The sequence below is a fragment of the Labrus bergylta genome, chromosome 23 (assembly GCF_963930695.1).
Source record: "Labrus bergylta chromosome 23, fLabBer1.1, whole genome shotgun sequence".
NCBI lineage: Eukaryota > Metazoa > Chordata > Actinopteri > Labriformes > Labridae > Labrus > Labrus bergylta.
In genome coordinates this window covers 3,046,573-3,069,072 of record NC_089217.1, presented here as the reverse complement: position 1 = coordinate 3,069,072, position 22,500 = coordinate 3,046,573, and the positions used below count along the sequence as shown (strand labels likewise).

Sequence of the window (22,500 nt, the reverse complement as noted above, 5' to 3'; positions counted from 1 at the left end):
CATGATGGAGCAACAGGACGTTCAAGAGCTGCATATTCTCAAACAGCACATGATGGAGACGAAGAAAAAAAAAAAAGCTAATAGATGGGAGAACGGACAAACTGTGTCAGAATTCTGTTTCTGCTTTCTTTCGGTTGGTTTGAAGTGTTTGTTTGTGTATTCCAGCCATCCCAGTAGGCATTGTGGTGGTGAGAGGCGACTGTGACCTGGAGACGTGCAGACTCTATATCGACCGACTGCAAGAGGCAAGTTCCCCCCCTTCATCGTTATTCTCATCATAACTTAAAAACCGTCTTCTTCCCTTTACCCTCTCTCCTCTTGCCATCATTATTTCATGACGCTTGGTGCAGCACAATCCCTCCTCCTCTCTGTTAGTGTGCTTTATTTATATATTTATAAATGAACACGTGAGCAGCAGCGGTGGGAATGCAGAGCCTTTGTGTCTCATGTTGGAGGGGTGGTGGTGGGGGGGGGGGGGGGGGACTAATCGAGCTAACATCTGTGGAAGTTTTTTTGCTCCAAATGCTTTGGCTGTTTGTTAACCTTGAAACCTGTCTGCTGTGCTTGCTAGGACTTACACCAGGCGCCATCTACTGGCCACAGAGTGCACTATCAGGTATATGACTTTTGGGTGTCCCTGTAGAAAAAGTTCAGTTGTAATTATAATCTTCAAATGTGACTTCTTTTTTTTTTCAAAGCCTGTTACTCTGTATACAGTTTAAAATCTTTTTTAATTTAATCTTATAGCAGTATTTTGCTGATTTTTGTCAAGGCAAGTTTATTTATAAAGCAAATCCTCAGGTCATTCAAAGTGCTTCACACAGGATGTCGAAGGCATCGTGACAAAGAGAAAATATGACAGTGATAAAAAAGTAAGCTTGTTGCTTCATTGTCCTGATTGTCTGCTTCTTGTTATCGATGGTTCAGCTGCTCAGAAACAAACTCTTTAAACTTTTTCTCTGTCTGGATTTCTTTCTTTGCTCCCTCTCTCTACAAACTACACTCAGTGTTCACATTGTTGATTTGAAGGTTAAAGGTCAGTGAGGTTGATATTAAAGATCTCAGTGTCCGTTTCTTATCTGCAGGATGAGTGTCGAGGTATTCCCAGGACCAGTTCGACCAGTAGACTCTCTCCAAACTGGAGCTTCCTGGATTGTGAGTGACTGAAACCTCCACGGATAAATTCACTGGAACACAAAGTCACTTTTCACATGTTGATGGAAACAGTAAATTGGAAAGATTACATGAAAAACTTTAATGTGTTCCTTTTTTTTTTTTTTTTGCAGCCACTTCAGCCGACCGCTTCTATCGCATTGACAAGGCTCAGGTGAACACTGTTTCATACCTAAAATAAGAATTCAGAATTCAAAATTAATGTATTCATGTTTTATTTTGGAAGTTGTATTGACGTGCCTCTGCGCTGTATTCGTGTGTGTGTGTGTGTGTGTGTGTGTGTGTGTCTGCAGGAGCACCTCCACTTTGTGACAGAGATTTGTCAGGAGGAGGTTTTCATCCTGGACCACGAAGCTCCGACTGTGAGCCAGGGGTCGTCCACGGGGATGCCTGATCTGGTGGTGGAACCTACTGCTGGGTACGTCAGCATGTAAACGAGACGCTGTAAACACTGTGTGTCGGGCGGACGTGAGATCCCGACGTTGGGCTGACGTTGGATCCAAACTGTAGGCTCGGTGCTGGAGTCGGGATCCGACGTCAGCCCAACGTCGGGTGTTTCCATGATTGTTCGCTTTACGATCTCAGCGTCAAAGAAAAACACCAAATCCAAATCCCTAAAACTGAACCCAGATGTTTTCAAACTTTGTGAGATAAAATCACTATAACAGTTTTTTATTTTTATTAAAATCACATTTTAACTCCTTCTTTGATTTTCCTTTTTTCAGCTCTCCCTTGTCATCAGAGGACCAAGGTACAGTCCACACACACGCGCGCGCACACACACACATCCCTTGTTGCGTGCACTCTTGTCATTTGCGAAATATAATCTCCTGCTGTAATGATGATATCAATGGTTTTAGTTCTTCAAAGACTCGTTCTGGAAAATTCTGAAACTTTTAGGAGGTTTTTGTTGCAGCCTTGTGTCCTTTGATCTCGTGGCAGTGTGAAGTCTGTTGATCCTGGGACTCTCCAGTATGGTCAACCTGTTGTTCCAGACATGTCCAGACATGCGATCACTCTGTCTACTTTCACTTTTGCTTTAATATTTTTCCTCTCGGACTGTAAACAATACCACACTTACAATAAACAAAGCTCGGTTCACAGTCTATAGTCTAAACCCCCTCCCCCTGTTGTGTCGGCTTTGCAAACCACACTCTGAATCATACTGTAAGTTTGTGCTGCCTTACTTTACCCTCACACACTTTATATTCAGGTATTGTTCTGTAAGGTTTGCTTTGTGTTTCATAGTTAAAATCTCTTTGAATCAGTGACAGAAAACAACAAAAGGAATGTCCTTTAAATAGCTGCCGGTACAAAGCGTGACTCATCAAAACATAAACTTGACACAGTGCTATCAGCTGCTTAGCACATGGTCTAAAGTGCGAAGTACAGGTTTATTCAGGGTGTGTCCAACTCCACCTTTGCTAGTCACTCAGGCTTCATTCATTAATATTTACAGTCTATGGTTCAACAGTACATGAACCGGAAAGCGAGTTGCAAGGCCCAAAGAGATTATTTAACCTCCTTTGGTATTAAAAGGTGATTGTGTGTGTATAATAAATAAAAATCAGTAACTTCTTATTCCTTTTAAGAAAATGAAACAGGTGCACATGCATCTCTTGCATAAAACAAGTGGGAGAAACCGATCTGCTCATGCACAAAGTTCAAGTACACAACTGGTCTTATAAAGTGTTTAGCCTGGAAAAAAAAAACCTTGATCGAGATTTTTAAAAAGTCTCTTCTTCTGTCTTTAAAAGGAAACCAGATTGTATTGAGCGTAAACACAAAAAATGTTTCATTGTTTAGTAGACAAACAAAAATCTGTAAAAAATGCCTTAACCTTTCTCATAGTGAGTCATCTTCTCTGCGGCAGCCGTTGAAACTGTGACTCTGGGCTGAGATCTCATGATTCTTGTCTGTCTTTGTGTTCACAGCTCTACTTAAAGCAGCCAGCACAGGGGATCTTACTACGGTAAAAAGTGTCACCACACACACACACACACACACACGTTGCACTTGTTTGTGTCGGCTGGAGTTTCCAAACAACCAAATAAACTAACTTCTTTTTTTCGACTTCTCTTTTTAAACACCTGCTAAAAACATGACTCAGCATTTAAAGTTTTATTTTCCTTATGCATCTCGGTTGTGTCTACTTTAAAGTACCATGGTGTGTAAGCGCTCTGTAACGTGTGCTTAATGTCTCAAATAAATGAATAAATCAGCGCAAACACAAAAATGCCACACTACTTCATTTCCGTGCAAATTTGTGGAAAAGGTCATTTACATTTAGAAAGAGAGAACAGGGAGCGCTGATAGCCTAGCGGTTATATTGCGCACCCCACGTACAGAGGCTATAGTCCTCATTCCTTGTAAAAATAAAAAAAAAGTATTCCTAATCCCTTTGTTCTTTTTCCTGTTTGTGCGCTCAGCTGTCGGAGTGTGTGCATCGAGGCGTCAGCTTGTTGGTCAGAGACTCTGGAGGTTGTTCGGCGTTACACATAGCTGCTCGGAACGGACACACAGAGCTGGTCAGCTTCATCCTGCAGCAGGGTGAGAGAGTGAATCATCCTCATGTCATCTAACCGCTGCTGCATGCTTCATTTTTAAAGTCACATGTATCACACTGTCCACCGTGCATGGTGTGTCAGAGGGAAATTCAAGTGTGTTTGATCAGAGTATCACAAGCTGTTTGTTCCTGTTTTTCAGGCTCCAAGGTGCTTCTAGATCTGACGGACCGAGAGAAGTATGTGGGGAACTTTTAACTTTGCTTTTGTATTTATGTCATTCCCTGTATGTAAATGCTGCCACAGTACCCACATGGACACATTGCACCACATTTTCCTGCCATCATTTCTTCATCTGGGCACCTTTTTTTGTTTTGATAGAATAAAGTGATAGAATATTTTGTCATATCTTGCTGCTACATCCGCTGTGAATGTGAGGAAACTTTCAGGGCAAGATGTAGCACAACTCTGGATAGTATCAAAGATCTGAAAATCATATTCCAGAGATGTTCTTTACCAAATTTGGGGAAAAAAATGGAGGATTTGCAGGAAAACAAACAGACTTGGATAAAAATCTAAATGGATCCCCTTGACATGTGTGTTTCTGTGTGTGTGTGTGTGTGTGTGTGTGTGTGTGTGTGCAGAGGGGACACTGCGTTGCACAAAGCCGCCTCAGAGAAGCAGCTCTCCGTGTGTCGTCTTCTGGTGGAGGCCGGGGCGTCGCTCCTGAAGACCAACTTCCGGGTAAACACACGCAGCGCTTTCACACTCCACACACCACAAACCTGCACACACACTCTACAGAGAGCACACACTCTTTACTCCTCAGAATCCAGGACCAGAAAGGAGACTCTCGCCTTCAGGGGGCGGAGCCTATAGGAGTCAGCCACCCAACGTAGTTAGGGACTAAATGGAGACTGTGTCAGCTGTTAATCTAGATCATCACCTTTTGACATGTCGTGTTCCTCCGGGTGGCCTTTAATGTTAACATTATATAGAAACTTTACAACCATAACTTTACAACTTTACGAGCTCCATTTGAAGGCAGCAATAAATAGTAAAGAGTAATCAGCTGTCAGATAAGATTAAGAATATTCTTTTTTTTTGATTGTGTTTTTTTATCCACCAGGGGAAAACACCTGCTGAGGAAGCGGAGGGAGACTCAGAGCTCACCACCTACCTGAGCGCCCAACAAAACACATCTTCTGCTCCTCATGAGGACTTAGAGACTGCTGTCTGAGACACACACACACACACACACACACACACACACACACACACACACACACACACTGTGTCTCTCTGGACTCTGCACACACTCAAAACAGACTTTGGATTGAAGCTCCAGAGGAGTGACCCGCTTCAGCTCTGCAGAGGAGATTTTAATGCTATTTATTTGTATTTATTTATTCATATTCTATTTATTGGTTGTGCTGATTGATTGTTTTGATTGGCCGAGTGATTGATTGTCGGACTATTTAACAGTTCAGGATGTAAGTGCACTTTGAGCAGCCGCGTCAGGTGGCGAGTTCACTTGAAGACGTGTCTTTTATTTCAGTCACAAGAAGTTTCTGCGGAGAAGAATCACAAAGACGCACCGTGTTATTCCAGAGCTCATCGTTTACTCTGAGGTTTTATATATTAACCCCATGAAATGTTTGTGCCAAAGACATTACACTGACGCCGTGTCAGGAAATGTTCCCAGAATCCATCACTGTCTCATCAGACACCCAGGACGGATCGCTTTTTATACCAAATTATAACTTTGATGTTTTTATTTATTGAGAAGCTATATTACCGTGTGGAAGGAGAGCTTTTAGAAAGAACAGGATAAAACGATTTATTTCTATCATATGAAACATGAAAATACAAGAAACTGCTGCAAAACAATGACAGGCAACGATTTAAAGTCCAAGAGTTTAAGAAAAAGTGAAAGTTTTTTTTAAGTCAGCTGGATTACACGAGTAGCAGTCTGCACAGGGAGACTTTTCATACAACATGAGTAACACTTTCAGCTTTTAACGCCTCTTAAAAGGCTTCAAATAAAAAAAACATCAGGAGGAAGAGAACTCGTTTCTTAATTTTTGGGGATTTTTGTCTTTTTTGTCTCTTTTTATTTTAGAGACAGGACATCTGATAGAGTCAGAAACCAGAGAGAGAGAGAGAGGAACGACATGCGGGAAAGGAGACACAGGTCAGACCCAAACCAGGGCCGCCCGCTTTGAGGACATAAGCCTCTGCACACACACAAACCGCTAGGCTACCGACCCCCCTGCCGACAGAATATGGTTACCAGATTTGACAAGTTTGGGTGTAATATTTAATTTAGAATAATCATAAAGTATCCAATAGGCTTGGAAAAAAAGAATTCAGGCTCCAGGAGCAGATGGCTTAGCTGTGAGGCCACGTCCCATTTACGGAGGCTGTTGTCCTCCAAGTCGACGGCACAGGTTCAAGTCTGACCTGTGGCTACTTTCCTGCATGTCAGTCGCCCCCCCCTCCCCCCCCCCCCTCTCTCTTGGGTCCAAACATCTTGGGGGGGGAGGAGGTTGAATCTAAACTCTCTTTTCGTCATAGTGTTGTGGCCTGCAGAATTCATCATATCCTTCACGACCACATCAGATTATTTGGAAAGCTCAGACATACACAAACACACAGTAGGTCCTTGTGCAAGTGTTGTTAACGGTCAGCTTGTTTTCATTCTTCTGTTTACACCAAACCCTGGTTTGTTTGTTTTTTTTTTAAAGGAAGATTTTAGCATCATGGCTTACTGACGCTTCAGTCTGAATATTTCACCGTGTGTCTGGTACTCCTGACTCGACCAAGCATGCTGAGTGTGTGTGAGTGTGTGTGAGCGTGTGTGAGCATGTTATAATATGGCCCATTCCATATCAAACCTGATTAGACAAGTTGATGTAAGATGAAACAGTCTCTTCTCGGTGCAGTGTGACCATGAATACAAACTGTGTGGTGATATAACTGTGAGTGTGTGTGTGCGTGCGTGTGCGCGTGTGTGTGTGTGTGTGTGTGTGTGTGTGTGTGGCATTTATCCAAGAAAAAAGAGGAAGAAGAATCTGAGCCATATTCAATGCAATATGAATGAAGCGATGACGTCTTTTTGCTTTCCTCTCTGATCGTTTACATTACATTAATGTTTTGAACGTCGTTGGCACCGAGGAGTATCGAATGTGCAGTTTTACTTCAGTGCCCGTTGGTTCCATGATTGTCTCGGTTTTTTTTTTCCCGTTTTTTTGTGCATGTTTGTCGATGCATCGATCTTTTAAACAAACCCCGTGCTCTCTTTTTTCTATAACCTGTTGTGAACTACATGTAAACATAAAGCAGTGACGACTCTCGCCGAGGATCTGCAGAGATGTTGAGAGTCGTTATGTAAGGTCTGGTTTTATAAGTACAGTAACACATCCAGGTTCAGTTTCAGCCTTTTTGACCACGTTAGCTTTCATTTGTTAATTTCATCCACGCTCCAGTTATTTTATCTTTACTATTCAAACCTGTGAAAGGAAAAAACTCAAGTGAGCCCTTTCTGCAGAAATAAAAAATCAGAACTAGTAATTTACATATCCCGTATTGTGAATAAGGTCTTTCCCAACATGACAGACAACGCCCTGCTGGCTCCTTCCTTGTTTGTTTTTTTTCTCCACAAATGTTTCTGATGCAGGACTCTTCCTGCGGCTGAGACCTTCCTCTGAGTGTGTGGACGCTTTCAAAAAAAGAAGTAGAAGAAGAAGATTTGAGTGCACTCTCTGTGTGTCGATATTTCCTATGAAGTGACCGAGGTTAAAGCTGGGCCCTCTCTGATCCACACACACACACACACACACACACACACACACACGCTTCTCATCACTCAGAAACACGACTGTGTATCAAACTGTGTCTCATCAGCGTTGGTTATGCATGACAGTTTTCTTACCTCTCTGGATTATTTAAAAAAGACAAAAAGGCATTATTGTTGTTTCAACTATTAAATGAATATAAATGATTTCTACCTGAGTTCTCTCTGAGGTTCAAACATGTGTTTGTTTCTTTTTCTTCTGCTTTTGTATTTTTTATGTCTCTGCTGCTGATGATGATGATGAACATGATGAAGATGATGATGGGATTACTTGAAGTTTGTTGTGTTATTTGATGACTTTGTTAAAAGAAGATGTGATGCAGTAGTTTTTGCCTCCGGCCTTGTGTCTGTCCATCGAATGTTTGAAAAATCAGAGCTGAAATGGAATCCACTTGTTGGTTATTTATGATCCAAACTTAACTTTGCTGGGCGTCGTCCCCACCCTCTCTCTCTCCTCCTCACCTTTCCTGTCTCTCTTCAGCTGTCTGATCAAATAAAGGCAAGAATCTTCCAAAAGTCGATAACTTCAGGCCTAAACAGGGACATGAAACTTTACAGGGTGTGTACAGTAGTGTAAGATTTTGTTGTTTCAAAGTAAAACAAAAAGCAGTAACTCCCTGATCAGCTGCTTCTTAAGATGTCACCGACTGCATGAGACTCTTTCTTCACATTGCTGAATACTTCCTTTTTCTTCTCAATGTTTCAACTGAGTGCTTCATATTTAATCAGATTTTAAAGTCAGTTAAATACAAAGACAAGGTGAGTTTAAAGATGTACCACATTTCAGCAACGTCCGGCTGTATTGAGGTCATTAAAACAGGAAGTGAACGCTCACCGATAAACGACTCTAAAACATCTTGAAGTTGACGCCGGTTTGAGAAATTCACAGGTTGCTGTTAAAGTCAACAGAAGCTCACTGAGTCAGCGGGGAAGCTCCACAAATACTTTTACTTAAAGGGATGAAGTGGGGGAAAATGTCTGAAGTCTGCTAAGCGATGTCTTATTTGTCTTATAAACTTCACTTCCTACAGTTTCTCAATGTCTGAACAACAAGATCTGTGGAGATCTGAAAAAAATCATAATTTTCTCCCACCAGTGTTTAAAAGTCTGAAAAGTTACAACTCAAAAAACTGAAACAAATCAGCCCACTTAATTATTCTAGATGTCTTTGTCATATTGGGTCATAATTTAGACTTTTTTTTCTGCTTATTGTTGAAAACTTTGCTGAAAACAATAGTTTAACTTATTAAATCCAGATTATCTTACATTTTTGACAAAAGTTGCCAACGTTTTGAATTAATTTCTTGGTTTTCTCTTTGTTTGGACTTCTCTAGTCACTTTGTTTCTGGTAATTGGTACTGTTTTTTTTGTCCTCGCTTTGAATTGTTGACTTTTGGTATCCTTTTCCATTTAAAATGTTTCTTTTCTCATGTTTTTTATTTATTCATCATGATATAAAAATTCAGACGTTTTGTCAGAGTCCTAACCATGAAGGGGAAAAGACCCACAAGCTTTATTTGTTTTATCATGACTAACTTTTAATGTCTTTAATTCCTTTTCAGCGGGGTGTGTGAGCTTCCAAAGAACTTTCTAGACTTGTGTTTCCAAATGATTTTACATGTGATCCCTTAAAGAAGAGGGCCGGGGGGGGGGTTCCTAAACTCAACCTGTCCTCACATGTTGCATCATGTTTCAAAATATCTAACTAAATCGAATGACTTAATTCGCTTACACTGACTTTGTTTACACACTTACACAAACACAGAGTCCCATGCAAGTGAGTCATGTTATAATTACAGCTACATAAAACACCTGTGTTTACTGTAAGTGGTTGGATTTCTTTAAGTGGCAGGAGAGACAATGGGTCAATAATGTGAGTAATGTGCAACAAAAACAGATTTCATTTCCTCTTATCAACCAAAAATAAAGATGTTCTGGAAGTTTCTGGAGCAACAGCACTTTTATTATTTTATCTTCTTGTTGTCATTTTTATTAAAAATGTGCGGGACTAAATTAAACATATGTACAGTAACAAAAATATATTTAAAAAGATGTTAAAAAAAATAATAATTCCAGCAAACTAATTTTATAATAAACAGCCAAAAGTCGGTGTTTGTTTTTGCTGCGTCACTGCATGTTTATCAGATTCACTTTCAGTTTGAGAAATAACTAAATAGAAAACTATAAATTATATATTCAGCTCCTTTTTTATGCGAGTTTACCTCTTTCCCTACTTGATAGCATTTATCTTATATTTAGTCATTTTTCGATTTAAATTAAAAAAGAAAAACAAGACAAGGCACAAAATCAGCTCATTTTACGTCACCATCTTTTACGTCAGTTCCCTTCGGACGTCTTACGTGATGACGTATGATGTGGCTCTCTAGAATAAATTGGTGTGTAATGTTTGGTGAATAGTATTCGCTGTTAGCGTCTCTGAACGTTAAAGACACGCTGAAGAGGATATATGTTTTGTTTGCCTTTTCTGCAGTCGTTTTCTTGGTGAGTAATCTTTTGTTATTTGAAGTTATTGGACTTTCAAAAAGTTTTGGCGTGTTTTTGTTTCTTTCGGCTAAACAGGAAGTAAAGTTTTAATTCCTTTACGTTGAATTCAAAAAGCCAATTTAATGACCTAACATGTTATAATCAATTTGAAAGCGGAATAAAGAACACTGGTGTTAATTTAATTTAATTCAAATTGAATTGAATTATTATTATTTTTTTTATATAAATTTTTTTGTTTTGTTTATTTTTTTCACCCTTTTAAGTACCGACGAGGTAGCTAACGGGTACCGTCGTCATGGTTACAGCCGTTTAAATGTCAAAATAAACCCGTAAGTGAAGTTTGACGGTCGTAAAACAAACTTTTTAAAAAAAACCTCTAATTCAGTTATTAATACTGCAATTAAGTTATTGTGACTTCTCTGTCTTGGCACTTACATTTAAAATATTTATTTTGTTGTTTTTTGATGTTTGTTGGGAGGGGGGGGGGTGGAGAGGGTCATAAAGTGTTAGAATGGTGACATGTCCTGACATAACCCAGATAAACAGAAGTGTTTATACACATGCCTCTGTCACCACCTTCTTTATGAAGCTCTTAAATGTATTTAGTGATGTCAGTGTGTCTCATTCTAGCTCTTTTTAAAGATTATGTCAGTTAAATAAATGTCTGTTTGAGAGACATGGCCACTGAAAACCTCAAAGAACAACCAAAAGATAACCGGTGTTGATTATGATTTTCTTTCTAACACCAGAAAACCAACATGGCAAACGGTCACGTGGAAATCTACGACCCCATCTCCAACCAAAAGAACCTCAAAAGCAGCACAGACTGCGATACTAAATCTACCTCAGACACAGACAGCATGGAGGACACCACAGAGTTCAGACTCCTCATGGCCTACGCAAAGAGGAGACATTCAAACAAGGAGGGAGAGCCTAAACTAGTGGGCCAGTGTGGCGTACCTGGAAACGACGAGAAAACCACAAAGACTGTTGAGGACGAGCCGGAGAAGAAGAAGAAGAAGAAGAAGAAGGGGGGGAAGAAATTGAAAGTTCTGCGGAGAATTTTGAGCTGCATCAGTCCTCAGACAAAACTCGCAGAACATTCCCCGACTGCTGGGGAACCTGATGTCAACTTTCGCTGTGGTGTTCCAAGAGAAGGTGAGAAGTGAGATACAGCCTCAGCAGCTCGTTTAAGATCATAAAAGTACTTTTTAAACAGCCTGGATTCAAGTCTGGATGTCCATTAATCGCCATCTTCATTGACGAGCCAAAGTAAAATAATCATACTGGTTTTTTGTTTTGCTATGTAAATGAGCTTACCTGTTAGTCCAGTTATGTCAGACTGTGTATAGCCAAGCCAGGACCTGCATATAAGTCAGGAGGCCAGAAAAGAAAGGAGGCTAATCGGACGCCAACAAGGGCTTGTTGTCAAGCTTTATTTCATTCGGCTCCAAACACGGAAACAGACTCAGGATGGCAAATGTTAGCTGAATAATGAATGATTAATCATACTGGAAACCATGAAGAGATAACAGCACAATGTGATGTGTCATTTTTTTGTATTGGGTTTTTTTTTTAACCGTCATTTTATTGATTAATCTGAGAAATATGTGCTGAAAAAACCCCGCTGCATGTAGTTACGTAGTTACGCAAACAATTTGTTGCTTGACACATTTTGAATCACCAGTCAGTCGAACACTAGCGGAGTAAATCAGGTGGACTGTGTTTTAAACATGCAGCCACAGGTTCTTATTGTCTGTTGACCTTTCTCCCCGCACTATATACCCTGCAGGCTGTGACTCAGCTCCTCGTGGTTCACGCTCTGACGTTACCGAGAGTCTTTAGGAGGCAGTTTTTCAGGAGAATTTATTTGGGAAGTCCCATTCCTGAGATACCAGCTTGGACTTGCCCTGTGCCTGTCTTCCTAAGAAATGTGTCTTGTGCCTTTCGATTAGTCAACCATTTCTTTTTTTTTAAAAATGTGTTTTGTTGTGATGATTCCGTTCAGATCCAAAAGAAGAAGAAGAGAGATTGGAAGAGGCAGTAAGCAGACTGAGCGAAATCGCAGATGACATCCAGTTCATCCGTCCAGAAATCGAGGTTGACTCGCCAGACGGTGAGTTCAGGTGTCCTCTCTGCAGAATGAATCTGAACCCTTCACTGGGATAAACGTGGCTGCGTTTATGTTCATGCTACATTACAGACCTTAACTGTATCTCCATGTTTCTTACCTTTCTGTCAGGGTTTTACATTTTGGATATTTGTTGATTATTTTGTGTTTTTTCTTGTAGATGTGGAGAAAGTTATCGGCCTGCTGCTGAGGGAGGCTGGAGACAGACTGAACGACCAGGTACAATAAAACATTTCCCCCTGACTAATTGTTGCCTTACAAATATGCAAACAACCTTTTTGTTAAATATGACTTTTGTTGCGTCAAACTTGTGCATGTTTGTCCTCAGTTAATCTGACACATAGACATGTTTGAACAGCTGATAAGACATTTAAGATTTAACCACCGACAGCAGTCAGATTTAAGGTCATGTTTGTGTATTTCTGCTCTAAGAAATGTTCAATTTATTGTGAATTTTAAAGCAGAAGTTTACACGTGGGTGTCATTTATCTCGTCCGGGTCCGATTTTTAAAAACACTAAACAGAACATGTGTCTTGTCTGCAGAACGAGGAGCTGAAACAGACTATTTCGAGGATATTTTGGAACTACGATTTCTTTAAGAGGTTGATATCGGCGTTCCTCAACAGTATGGGACTCCTGCCCTCCAACCGGGAAACCCCGGGGCCTCAGACATCACCCAAAAAACAGATCGCTGCGACCTGTGAGGTAAGAACGTTTTGAAATGAACCTGTTTGGCATCCTGATGATTAAATATTTGTCTTTCTGCGTCATTGAGAGACATTTGTTTGTGTTTCCCTTTCACACTCATTCACAAAAATGTGTTTTGAGGTATGAAACAGGTTCAGTTTTGTCATAATGATTTCAGATTAAACCTTTATCTGCAGAATTTGAGCAGTTAGCAGCTTTCTTCCCTCCATTTTTAAACGCCTGTCTTCCTGAGTAAAGAACTTGTTTTCTTCCTAACAGGTCACTAGTCGTCTGACAGCAGCTGACACGCTGCCCATGAACCGGCTGCTCGGCCTCGGAGCCAGATATCTGCAGGAGCATTACTCAAACTGGGCGACGGAGCAGGGCGGATATGTACGTTTAAAACACACATTATAAAGAAACCTCTCTTACAATAGTCTGATTCTTCTGATGTTAAATGATCATTTCTTTCCCAGGAGGAAGCTTTCTACAGTGAGAACGAGGATGAGGGCGAGGATGACACGCAGTGAGCAGAAGGAAGCATCGCTCCAACTCGACATCGCCCCCTGCAGGCGAGCAGTAAAACTGCCACACTTTGCATTAGCTGCCTGGAACCGAACAACAGGTTCTTCAGGTTACTTGAAACAGAGCATTTTTATTGTCTTTCTGCCTTCACATCTCAGACACAACTACAAGTTTAGAAGTCACTTTATGGAGGAGTGATGAGTGCTTACAGAAGCTTTAACTTTTGCTCAAGGCAAAGGGAAAAAAAAAAAAAAAAGACTCAGGACAGTTATATTTCTCTCTGCCAAATCAGTTTACATGCCAATTAATGTCTGAGCGGAGCAGCATGAACAGATCTGCTTTTGTAAATATGATGTAGCAGGTTTGTGTGTTTCTCCGTTACTTTTGTTGGTGATTTAATGTAGAAACTTTGCATTAGTCTTAACACAGCTTTGAGCCAAAGAGGAATCTATTTCTTGCCATTAATGCTTCACATGAATTAAAGGTGCAGTGCGTAAGATTTCACAACATCAAGCAGCGACTAAAGGATAACTTAAAGTGGCCTTAAAGCACATGAAGAATCTTACACACAGGTCTTTGTAAGTGTTATTTATAAGACATAAAACTTTATAACTTTCTGGGAGATGCAGGGTTTCTGTAGTAAATGTTAAATTGGCATGTTTTCTGAAGTTTCATAGGCAAAGATAAATCAGTATTTTGCACATTTTTTACTTTTTCATCAATATTAATTCAATTACCGGTAAACTTCTTCTTGAGGGATGTTGCGTTATCTTTGATTGTTGTTGTTTTTTTTGTTTTCTACTTTACCAAAGACTGTTAAGATCAAATTTTGCCAAAGAAATGTATGCATAGTGAAATTATGAACACTGTAACATACGTGCACATGGACAAAAATAAACCGTCATTGAAACCTCATGTTTATGGGTGTTTTTAATTTTCCTGTTTTCTATGAGAGGTTGGCATGGAGATATAGACTTTGAAATTAATGACAACGATTGAAATTACACTAATTATTTAAATGTATAGTTGGCAAGAGAAATGTAAATATGACATTAAGTACTGTACAAGATTGTAGAATAAAGACAATTAGCACAATGTCGCATAATTACTGAATTGTTCAAATTACCTTGCTGTGTAGACCACATGATAATTGACCTAGAGGCTTTTTTTAATATAAATTAATGCATCTCTTGTTAGAAGACACTACAGTTCAATAAGAAACGTGTCTAAGTGAAAACAGCGGTATCTTGTGGACAAAGGAGGAACTGCAGTAGGATACTTTGACATAGCCCCATTTGGATTTTTGGTAATTTATTGCTGCATCTTTCATATAAATTGTAAACATACTTTCTCAAAGTTGCATTTTATTTACAGGTTACTTATTTATTTATTTATTTTTTATTAATTCGGCATACACATTTTTGAATCTTTAATGCGCTTGCATCAACACAGAAATAGACATTACTTCATCTTGTGTGTGTGCTTATAATGGATGAAAGTTAAGCCGAATTAAAAAGGGCAATCCATTGAATGAAGATATGTTTTTCTTTTGTTTTTAAAGTGATAACGCCTTTAAAAATAAAAAATATACTTTAATTCGCATTTTTGTGACGTTTTGCATACGTTAACTTCCAGAAAGTGTCAAGCAGCGGGAGCATCTCGCCTCCCTGTGAAATGAGATCCAACCTGTTCCCCTGCTCAGACTGCTCAGCCTGCTTACCAACAACAACACGCGCTCCAGGAGCATGTCGGTGTCATCAGTGACGTGTCACCTGTCTTGCCCTGTTTAATAGCTTACTTCTACCGACTTATTACGCACGGGTGTGTGTGAGGAGTGTGCGTAATGTTTCACGTAGTGCACCAGGGTCGGAAATACGTCCCCACGCGCTCGCCGGTCACGGATGACTCCACATTATCCGTGCAGGCTGTTCATATCATCAAGTCTCCCGGTTCACTGAGGAAGGCACCAGAGGCTACTTGGCCACCACCGGGTGCCAAGATGCGGATCTCCAAAGCCAACAAAGGCGGTGTGGTGGTGAGAGCTGTCCGGCGGCATCCGTCTCCTCAGCCGGCCAGTCTGGAGAGCCTGGAGGCGGCGTGGAGTGAGAGAGAACACCCGAAGTCACCGAGCCGTGAGAGGAGAAACGACGAGGAAGAAGGAGCCGCGAACGGGATGGAAGGAGGACCACCGAGGAATAGGAAGAAGGGGTTCAGACCCCCCGATGTGAGGACCATATTCTCCCCCGAAGAGAGGGACCCCAGGGTGAAGGAGGAGTCCGGGGAGGGGCACACCTTCGAGCCAGGAGGCGAGAACACCTGGTGTGATGTGTGCTGCAATTACATCTTCCAGCATGGTCTCACCTGTGCAGGTGAGTCTGCAGATGATGATGGTGGGCGGTGGGTGGGAGGGAGGGGGGGGGATTACAAGATGAAGAGCCCCCTCCAGAGGTGGCCTAGTTTAAAGACTTCAGTATGTTTTTAATAATGATTATAGTATTTTTTACACGTTTTTTTCTGGGAGAGAGACTAAAAAAATGACATTCATATCCAAAGAAGTAAATATTCAGTGGAGCTCTGATCCCTAAAGTCCTCTTGAAGCCCCTTACCCCCCAACATAAACATGACTCAACCCCTCACCTTTCACAGCACAACACAAATACACACATCAACATGTTCATAGCGGAAAATTCACACACACAATCCCCCTTCTCAAGGCCACCGAACAAAACGTACCACCTCCCCTTCCCCCTTTTCTTTCTCTCTTCTTTACCTTGTTCGGCTATTTCCCATTTTTAATTCTTCATTCTATGACTTTTGCAGTATTTCTTGCCCTTACTGTCCTTCTATGTGGGTTTGTTATCGTCTAGCACTCGGATTGTTTTCACATTTGCAAAATGAATCAAACAAATAAATAACAAAGAATTCAATATTAGATATAAACAGAATTAAACACCAGTCACTGAATCACAACAGTTAATGTAGTTAACAACAAATACTAAAGTTACAAACATGTGAATTTGAGTAATTTTGTTAGAATTGTAAGAAATTTGCACTGAGTTTGGTTGAGAAACTTTTAAATCATTTGATTGATCATTAAAGTGACATCCACAATAATTGAAGGTAGCACCATATGACATGTAGTGGAGACCGCAGGGTTTAATGACATAAGAAGGCAGGGCGCCGAAACGCAGCCCAGCAGCTGGAATGCAGTCGGTATGCAGACGAACCAGTTCAGGTCTTAGAGGAAACAAATCTGAGTGTCTCCATGAGTGCAAACTGTCGACCTCTGCGTCTATTTCTGTCCTTCCAACACTCGTCATAAAACAGAAGGCTCTTCTTCTTCCTCATGTCAAACACTGCCATGGTGCTTTTGTTACAGAGGTGATGGTCAAGTTTTAATCCAGGATTCATTCCACACTTTCTTTGTGTTTCTTGTCAAACTCAGCGCTATTAAACTGGAATTTTATAAATGTAAACAACAGATCAGTTGAATCTAAGTTTTGTCTGATGACGTCTTTGGCTCTGCAACAAAACTTTGTTTTCTTATCAGTTAGCGTTTCCAGTGATGGGAGACGCTATAGAAAGACACAATATCTTTAATACAGTGAAGTTTAATTCACATCAAATACAACTGAAGCCTAAATTCAGATACTTTGCCACAGCCTCTTTAGTTTTGTTTTTAGTGTACTGCTAAAGTGCCTTAATGTTAGCTCGCTGTAGTCAGCAGACTTTAGCAAACTTTTTTTCTTGCGGGCCAAAATTGTTGTGTTAGAATCGCTCGCGGGCCACAGGTTTTGTTTTTTTAAATATAGTTTTAAAAATAGTAAGGCTTTGTAGATCAGAAGGTTCGCTAAAGAAACCCTTTAATAAAGGAAATCAAATATTTAGATTTCTTCGTTCTACTTTATTTGTTTTTTTCCCAGAGCCTGTAACGTGGTTCATTCAGCTCAGGTCATTAAACGGTTAAAAAACAGTCCGCTTGTTTGAAAAAACTTTGCATACGTTTTTTTTCATAGTTTACAAAAAAATGTGGAAAATAGTAAAAGCTGTAGATTTAAAAAAAAAAACAAACATACATGTTACTGAACATTTTCTATTTTAGGAATATTGTTCAGCGTTTGTTAACATGAAAAAGAAAAATAAGATAACGTGCCGATCTTAATCAAGGCCTCAAAATCTTCTGATTCTTCATTTGAAGTCACGGGCCGCAAAAAAATCCCCTCAAGGGCCGCAAATGGCCCTCGGGCCGCACTTTGGACACCCCTGCTTTAGACGATAATGCTGCTGAGAAAAAAATCTAAATCTTACTTACAAGACTGCAACAAAAACAGATTGTCAAGAATAAAAGATACTCTGAAACATGGCTGACACATGCGGACACAGCTGCAACATCCTCCCTCTCTGACTTTGTCCGTTTAGCCTTTTAGCCTTCATTATGTTCACAGACATTATTCCTGCACAATGAGCGCTGTGTTTCCCGTCAGTTTTACTGACAGCGTTAATGCAGTTAATGCTTCTGCTCTTTGAGAACGCATTTCCAAGGTTAATTGCCTCTTGGGGAAGCTTGTTAAAGGCCCACTTCTTCATCTAGAAGTCAACAAACTTTGAAAAAAAAGGACAAAATGTTCTTCAGCGCCTCACAGCTAATGCGTTTTCAGATCTCCACTGAGGGCAGCTGGTCACTTGTTCACTTATTAACACACACAGTCACTTATAAGTCAGCTTTGTTCAGTTGTTTCTTTTACACATTAATTGACGGGTTCCTCTGGTGCAGATACTGACCCAGTCTGAATCACACAGAGGTCATTGAAGGTCATATTTAGGAGGCTTAACTGGGTCAAAAACGACCCGTGAGGTTGTTTTCCAAAGGTGAAATCTTCTGGTGTGGACTAAAACAACAATACTGAATATAACACAAGTAGCCACCAGCACAGGCTGTAACCCCAGATTTGGTATCCCAAGGTCATAAAGTACTCAAAGTGCTTTTTACACCTCAGGACACACCTACACATTCACACACTGACGGCAGAGGACGCTTTGTAAAGTGTCCTTCAGTATGAACTAATCCAAAGATCCAAAGATCCCAAGAGCTGGGAATCGAACCCTCGACCTTTTGGGTTCAAAGTGATCGACTCTACCACATCCGCCTGAGTAAGTCTAGATCTGAAAACAACCATAAACCACTTGTTATCACAAATATGACCGAGGACATATTTTGTCCTTCATGCCTCTTGATGAGTTCAGAGACAAACTGATTGTTGCAGTAAATGAATGCATTCAGGATTCTCGAGACTCGATCAGGAGACATCCTCGTCTCTTGCTCTCTCTCTCTCTCTCTCTCTCTCTCTCTCTCTCTCTCTGTCTCTTCCTGTTGGTCTCTCGCCCTGCACTTTCTCTCTTTGTCTGGATACGAGATGAAGTAACACAAACCCGCCCCGGGTATCAGACTCTTCTTTGTGTGATCGGGTTTAGCGTTGCACCAGATACTCTGTGTGAGTTAGGAAGAGGAGTGAAAGTGTCTCTACGAGCGCTGCATTACAGGTTTCTGCAAAAACCTACATCCTGATCTCTCTGCTTTAAATACTGAAACAGGTTAAGATAAGCAGCAGTATAATAACTATACACAAACTTCAGTTCACCCAACCCTAAACCCTTATCAGTGTGGATTAACTTCTAGATGATTTTTACAAACTACTTATTTTCTGCTCCTTTTTAAAGCTCTTTGAACTGCTATTGAATTTGTCTGAAAGGTGCTTTATAAATAAAGTTTTATTTGATTTATCCATAATAAAAAAGATTACTTTCAGTTCTTTACCTAGTATGAAACTTATGTTAATTTATTGTACCAATATTAGTGTTTTAGTGTAAATTAGATATTTGTTTATGTAAGTGCAGAAAAGAAGTTTAATTCTGAGTACTTTGTCAGAGGAAACTCTTTTGTTAAAGATATTTTTGGGCCATTATTGCCTCCATTAGAGAGGACAGCGGGAGAGAGAGACAGGAAGTGTTGGGAGGAGTTGACGTTGGAATTGAACCCACGGCGGCTGCGGTGGGGACTGTAGCCTCTGTACATGTGGCGCTCAACATAACCACTAGGCTACCAGTGTCTCATCATAGGTAGCATTTTAAATACTTCTTGCGCCTCATCCTGTCAAATCAAATGTATGTGAAGTGATCTTAATGATTGCAGGAAGCAGAGAAATATCTTTCAAAATAAGAGTCTCAAATAAAACCAGAGAGAGAGAGAGAGAGAGAGAGAGAGAGAGAGAGAGAGAGTGTAGTGGAGGAAGAGTTTCACGTTGTACCGTCGTTTATTGTTGAAGCTCATTTTTGAACCAGCGTGCAAAATACTGAAGCTGCCTCCAGTGTGTGTGTGTGTGTGTGTGTGTGTGTGTGTGTGTGTGTGTGTGTGTGTGTGTGTGTGTGTGTGTGTGTGTGTGTGTGTGTGTGTGTGTGTGTGTGTGTGTGTGTGTGTGTGTGTCGGCAGCTGCCAAAGGATGAGTGTATCTTGTCTCTTGTGGAGCCAAACTGTCACAGCGACTGAACAAACAAGAGACGGTAGCTGCCACATTCACACACAAATGGGTGTCAGTGTGTGTGTGTGAGAGAGAGAGAGGGAGAGGGAGAGAGGGAGAGAGGGAGAGAGGGAGAGAGGAGGGACCCACACACTCACACGAGAGAGAGAGAGAGAGAGAAAGAGAGAGAGAGAGAGAGACATCATGGATGGAAGTGAAGGATGATTTTGTCCCAAATTTGGAACTATGATAAGTGATCTCTGGATTTACATCAACATCTGGAATCTGTAGGAGCCTAAAACATATTTGCTGTGAGTGTGTGTGAGTGTGTGTGTGAGTGTGTGTGTGTGTGTGAGAGAGAGAGAGAGAGAAATGGGTTTTGCTAGAAACTTTGGCAAAACTTTGAGGAGAGTCTCAGGATTTTTTTACCGCTTCCCGAAAGTGATGCGACGCTCCGGACGACTGGAGGTCCGTCTGCTGTGGAGAACCTCCGGTGAGCTCTGAGTTTGGGTTTCCAAACAAAATTATTCATCAATTCATCGATTTATACTCCACTGAAGCGGAAAGTCTCTTAAAATGTGAATACATCTTCTGAAGGAGACATCATAAAGACTGCAAAACTAGTTAGAGTCTAAATTAAAAAACACAACAGACTCAAAACAAACACACAAGGAAAAAAATAAATCTCAAATAGGCAAATAAAAAGTATTTCTTAGTTACAGGTTGTTGAAAAAAATGTCTTTTTCAGTCGCATATGCTTATCAATAATGAATATTTTTAATATTTCTAACATAGTGGCTCATCTCAGAAGCATATTCACACTTTGTTACTTTAAGTGGAAATCTATGCAGCACATTCAGCTCATCTTACATGTTATTTAAACTGAGCTGAATGTGTTTTATTCTTCATTTCATTTGTTATTTGTTCCGTTCATGTCAAAACACACAAGAAAAAAAACAGTTCACACTTTATCTCATGTACGGAAAGGAGCAGGGAGAAGAATACACCTCGTTTTGCCTTCCCCCCCTTACTCAAAAAGAAAACAACAAATGTCTGGATGGTTCTGTCCAAATTACAATCAATGAATGAATATCATGCCAACATGAAACAAATCTGACAATTCAGTCTTCACTTCCTCAGAAATAAGAAGGAAAACACACAAAACACACTAAAACTGCCAATTTCATACAGTCTGATAACTTTGTTCTTATGCATTTTCTTAAACTGAAATATGTGAAATCATTATTGAAAGAATTGTCTCTGGGAAATCCAAAAATATTTATTTAGTTGCAAAATATATTTATCAGGTTTTAACCAAACTTTATTAAATGTGAGTACCATTTGTTGAAAGAAAAGACAAACTATTCTTCATCGCAGGGTTCTGAGTCACCTCCTGTATAAGCATTGTGTCACACGGGGCAGATCGTGTGTGTAGTCTGACTCTCTCGGGGTAACACATCTCGTCGAGTGTGTGTGCTTTGTGAGCTCTCTTTGTGTTTAGAGGAGCCGAGTTTTTGATTACACGATGAAACACCGAGAATGTGTCCAAACATGCTGAAAGAAAAGCAAAAAAGAAAGAGAATTATAAAGAAACAGGGACGAACAGATGGCTGCTGCACGCATAGAGCAAGCACCTGTCCTGACACACACACACACACACACACACACACACACACACACACACCTGTCTTTGTCTTCCACTGTACAGGCACTTGAAGTGGATGGTCTCTCCTGCATTTGTGGGGGAAAAAAATGCAAAAATCAAACAGTATTGATACACAGGCTTCAGTATTCTTCAACACTTTTTTTTTTTATCTTAGAAAAAAGAGAAAGAAAAGAAAATACAAAAAGCATTGGACATTTGACGACAAGCATTTCCTTTTCTTTTAAATTCTTCAACTCTTTACTTGGAAACTTCCAGCATCAATAATAACCTGTAATCACACTCGGTACAGCGATATGATGGCACCTCTAATGTTACAGTACATAAATACAGGAGGTTTTCTGTTTAGTGTCATTACAGACGACCACATATCATTTTAAGTCTTTCCACCGATCGTTACAGCTTTAACGAGGAGGGAGCATCATTTCAAACACATGAGGACAGTCACATCGCTCTGAGGTGTCTGCTGCTACAAAAAGAGAAAGTCAACACATCAGATTAAGTCCTGAAGAGGCTCCAATCTACTAAAAAAAATATATATATATAAAGAAGGCAACACACAAAAAATAGTTAGTCACCTAGCTGTTAGCACCTGTTGATTTAGCCTCTGTTGAGGCAGCTAAATATTCTCCCTACAGGGACAATACAGTATGTTATGGTGTGTGTGTGTGTGTGTGTGTGTGTGTGTGTATGTGTGTGGGGGGGGGTAAGTGGGCAGCAGCTCTGTAGATCCCCACACAGAGCGCTCCTGTTGTTACACTCAGCAGGATCTCCTCTCAGAGGTCAAAGAGCTCGACAGACTGGACAGTTTTTTTTTTGTCTCCTGTGTGTGAAACACTTTTAACACACACTCTCTAATCAGGTGTGTGTGTGCAGAGAGAGGTACAATGAGCCTTCAGCTGCTGTGACACACACACACACACACACACACACACACAGA

The 22,500-nt window shown here is 40.4% G+C and overlaps 3 protein-coding genes across 9 annotated transcripts in view; all 3 read left to right on the top strand.

Annotated features, from left to right (window-relative positions):
* dgki (diacylglycerol kinase, iota) overlaps positions 1–9,497 on the top strand; it is a 63,589-nt gene extending 54,092 nt beyond the window's left edge. For 6 of the 7 annotated variants that reach the window (XM_020656362.3, XM_020656369.3, XM_020656363.3 and 3 more), the window contains 11 exons: positions 166–245; positions 572–616; positions 1,086–1,155; positions 1,287–1,327; positions 1,467–1,591; positions 1,899–1,924; positions 3,108–3,145; positions 3,603–3,723; positions 3,880–3,916; positions 4,322–4,421; positions 4,807–9,497. In XM_020656362.3, the coding sequence (XP_020512018.1) occupies positions 166–245; positions 572–616; positions 1,086–1,155; positions 1,287–1,327; positions 1,467–1,591; positions 1,899–1,924; positions 3,108–3,145; positions 3,603–3,723; positions 3,880–3,916; positions 4,322–4,421; positions 4,807–4,917 (794 nt within the window). In that variant the 3' untranslated portion in view covers positions 4,918–9,497. The remainder of the gene's footprint in view (positions 1–165; positions 246–571; positions 617–1,085; positions 1,156–1,286; positions 1,328–1,466; positions 1,592–1,898; positions 1,925–3,107; positions 3,146–3,602; positions 3,724–3,879; positions 3,917–4,321; positions 4,422–4,806) is intronic. The other variant, XM_020656367.3, reaches the window with a different exon arrangement.
* Positions 9,498–9,875: 378 nt separating this feature from the next.
* Positions 9,876–14,297, top strand: LOC110000979 (apoptosis facilitator Bcl-2-like protein 14). The gene is made up of 7 exons (XM_020656373.3): positions 9,876–10,035; positions 10,788–11,196; positions 12,047–12,154; positions 12,330–12,388; positions 12,714–12,875; positions 13,137–13,250; positions 13,334–14,297. Exons 2-7 carry the CDS (start codon positions 10,797–10,799, stop codon positions 13,385–13,387), a joined length of 897 nt encoding a protein of 298 aa, XP_020512029.2. The 5' UTR covers positions 9,876–10,035; positions 10,788–10,796; the 3' UTR covers positions 13,388–14,297.
* Positions 14,298–15,202: 905 nt separating this feature from the next.
* rassf3 (Ras association domain family member 3) overlaps positions 15,203–22,500 on the top strand; it is a 55,974-nt gene continuing 48,676 nt past the window's right edge. Inside the window, exon 1 of the mRNA XM_065951147.1 lies at positions 15,203–15,751. Coding sequence (XP_065807219.1) covers positions 15,226–15,751 — 526 coding nt within the window. The 5' untranslated portion in view covers positions 15,203–15,225. The remainder of the gene's footprint in view (positions 15,752–22,500) is intronic.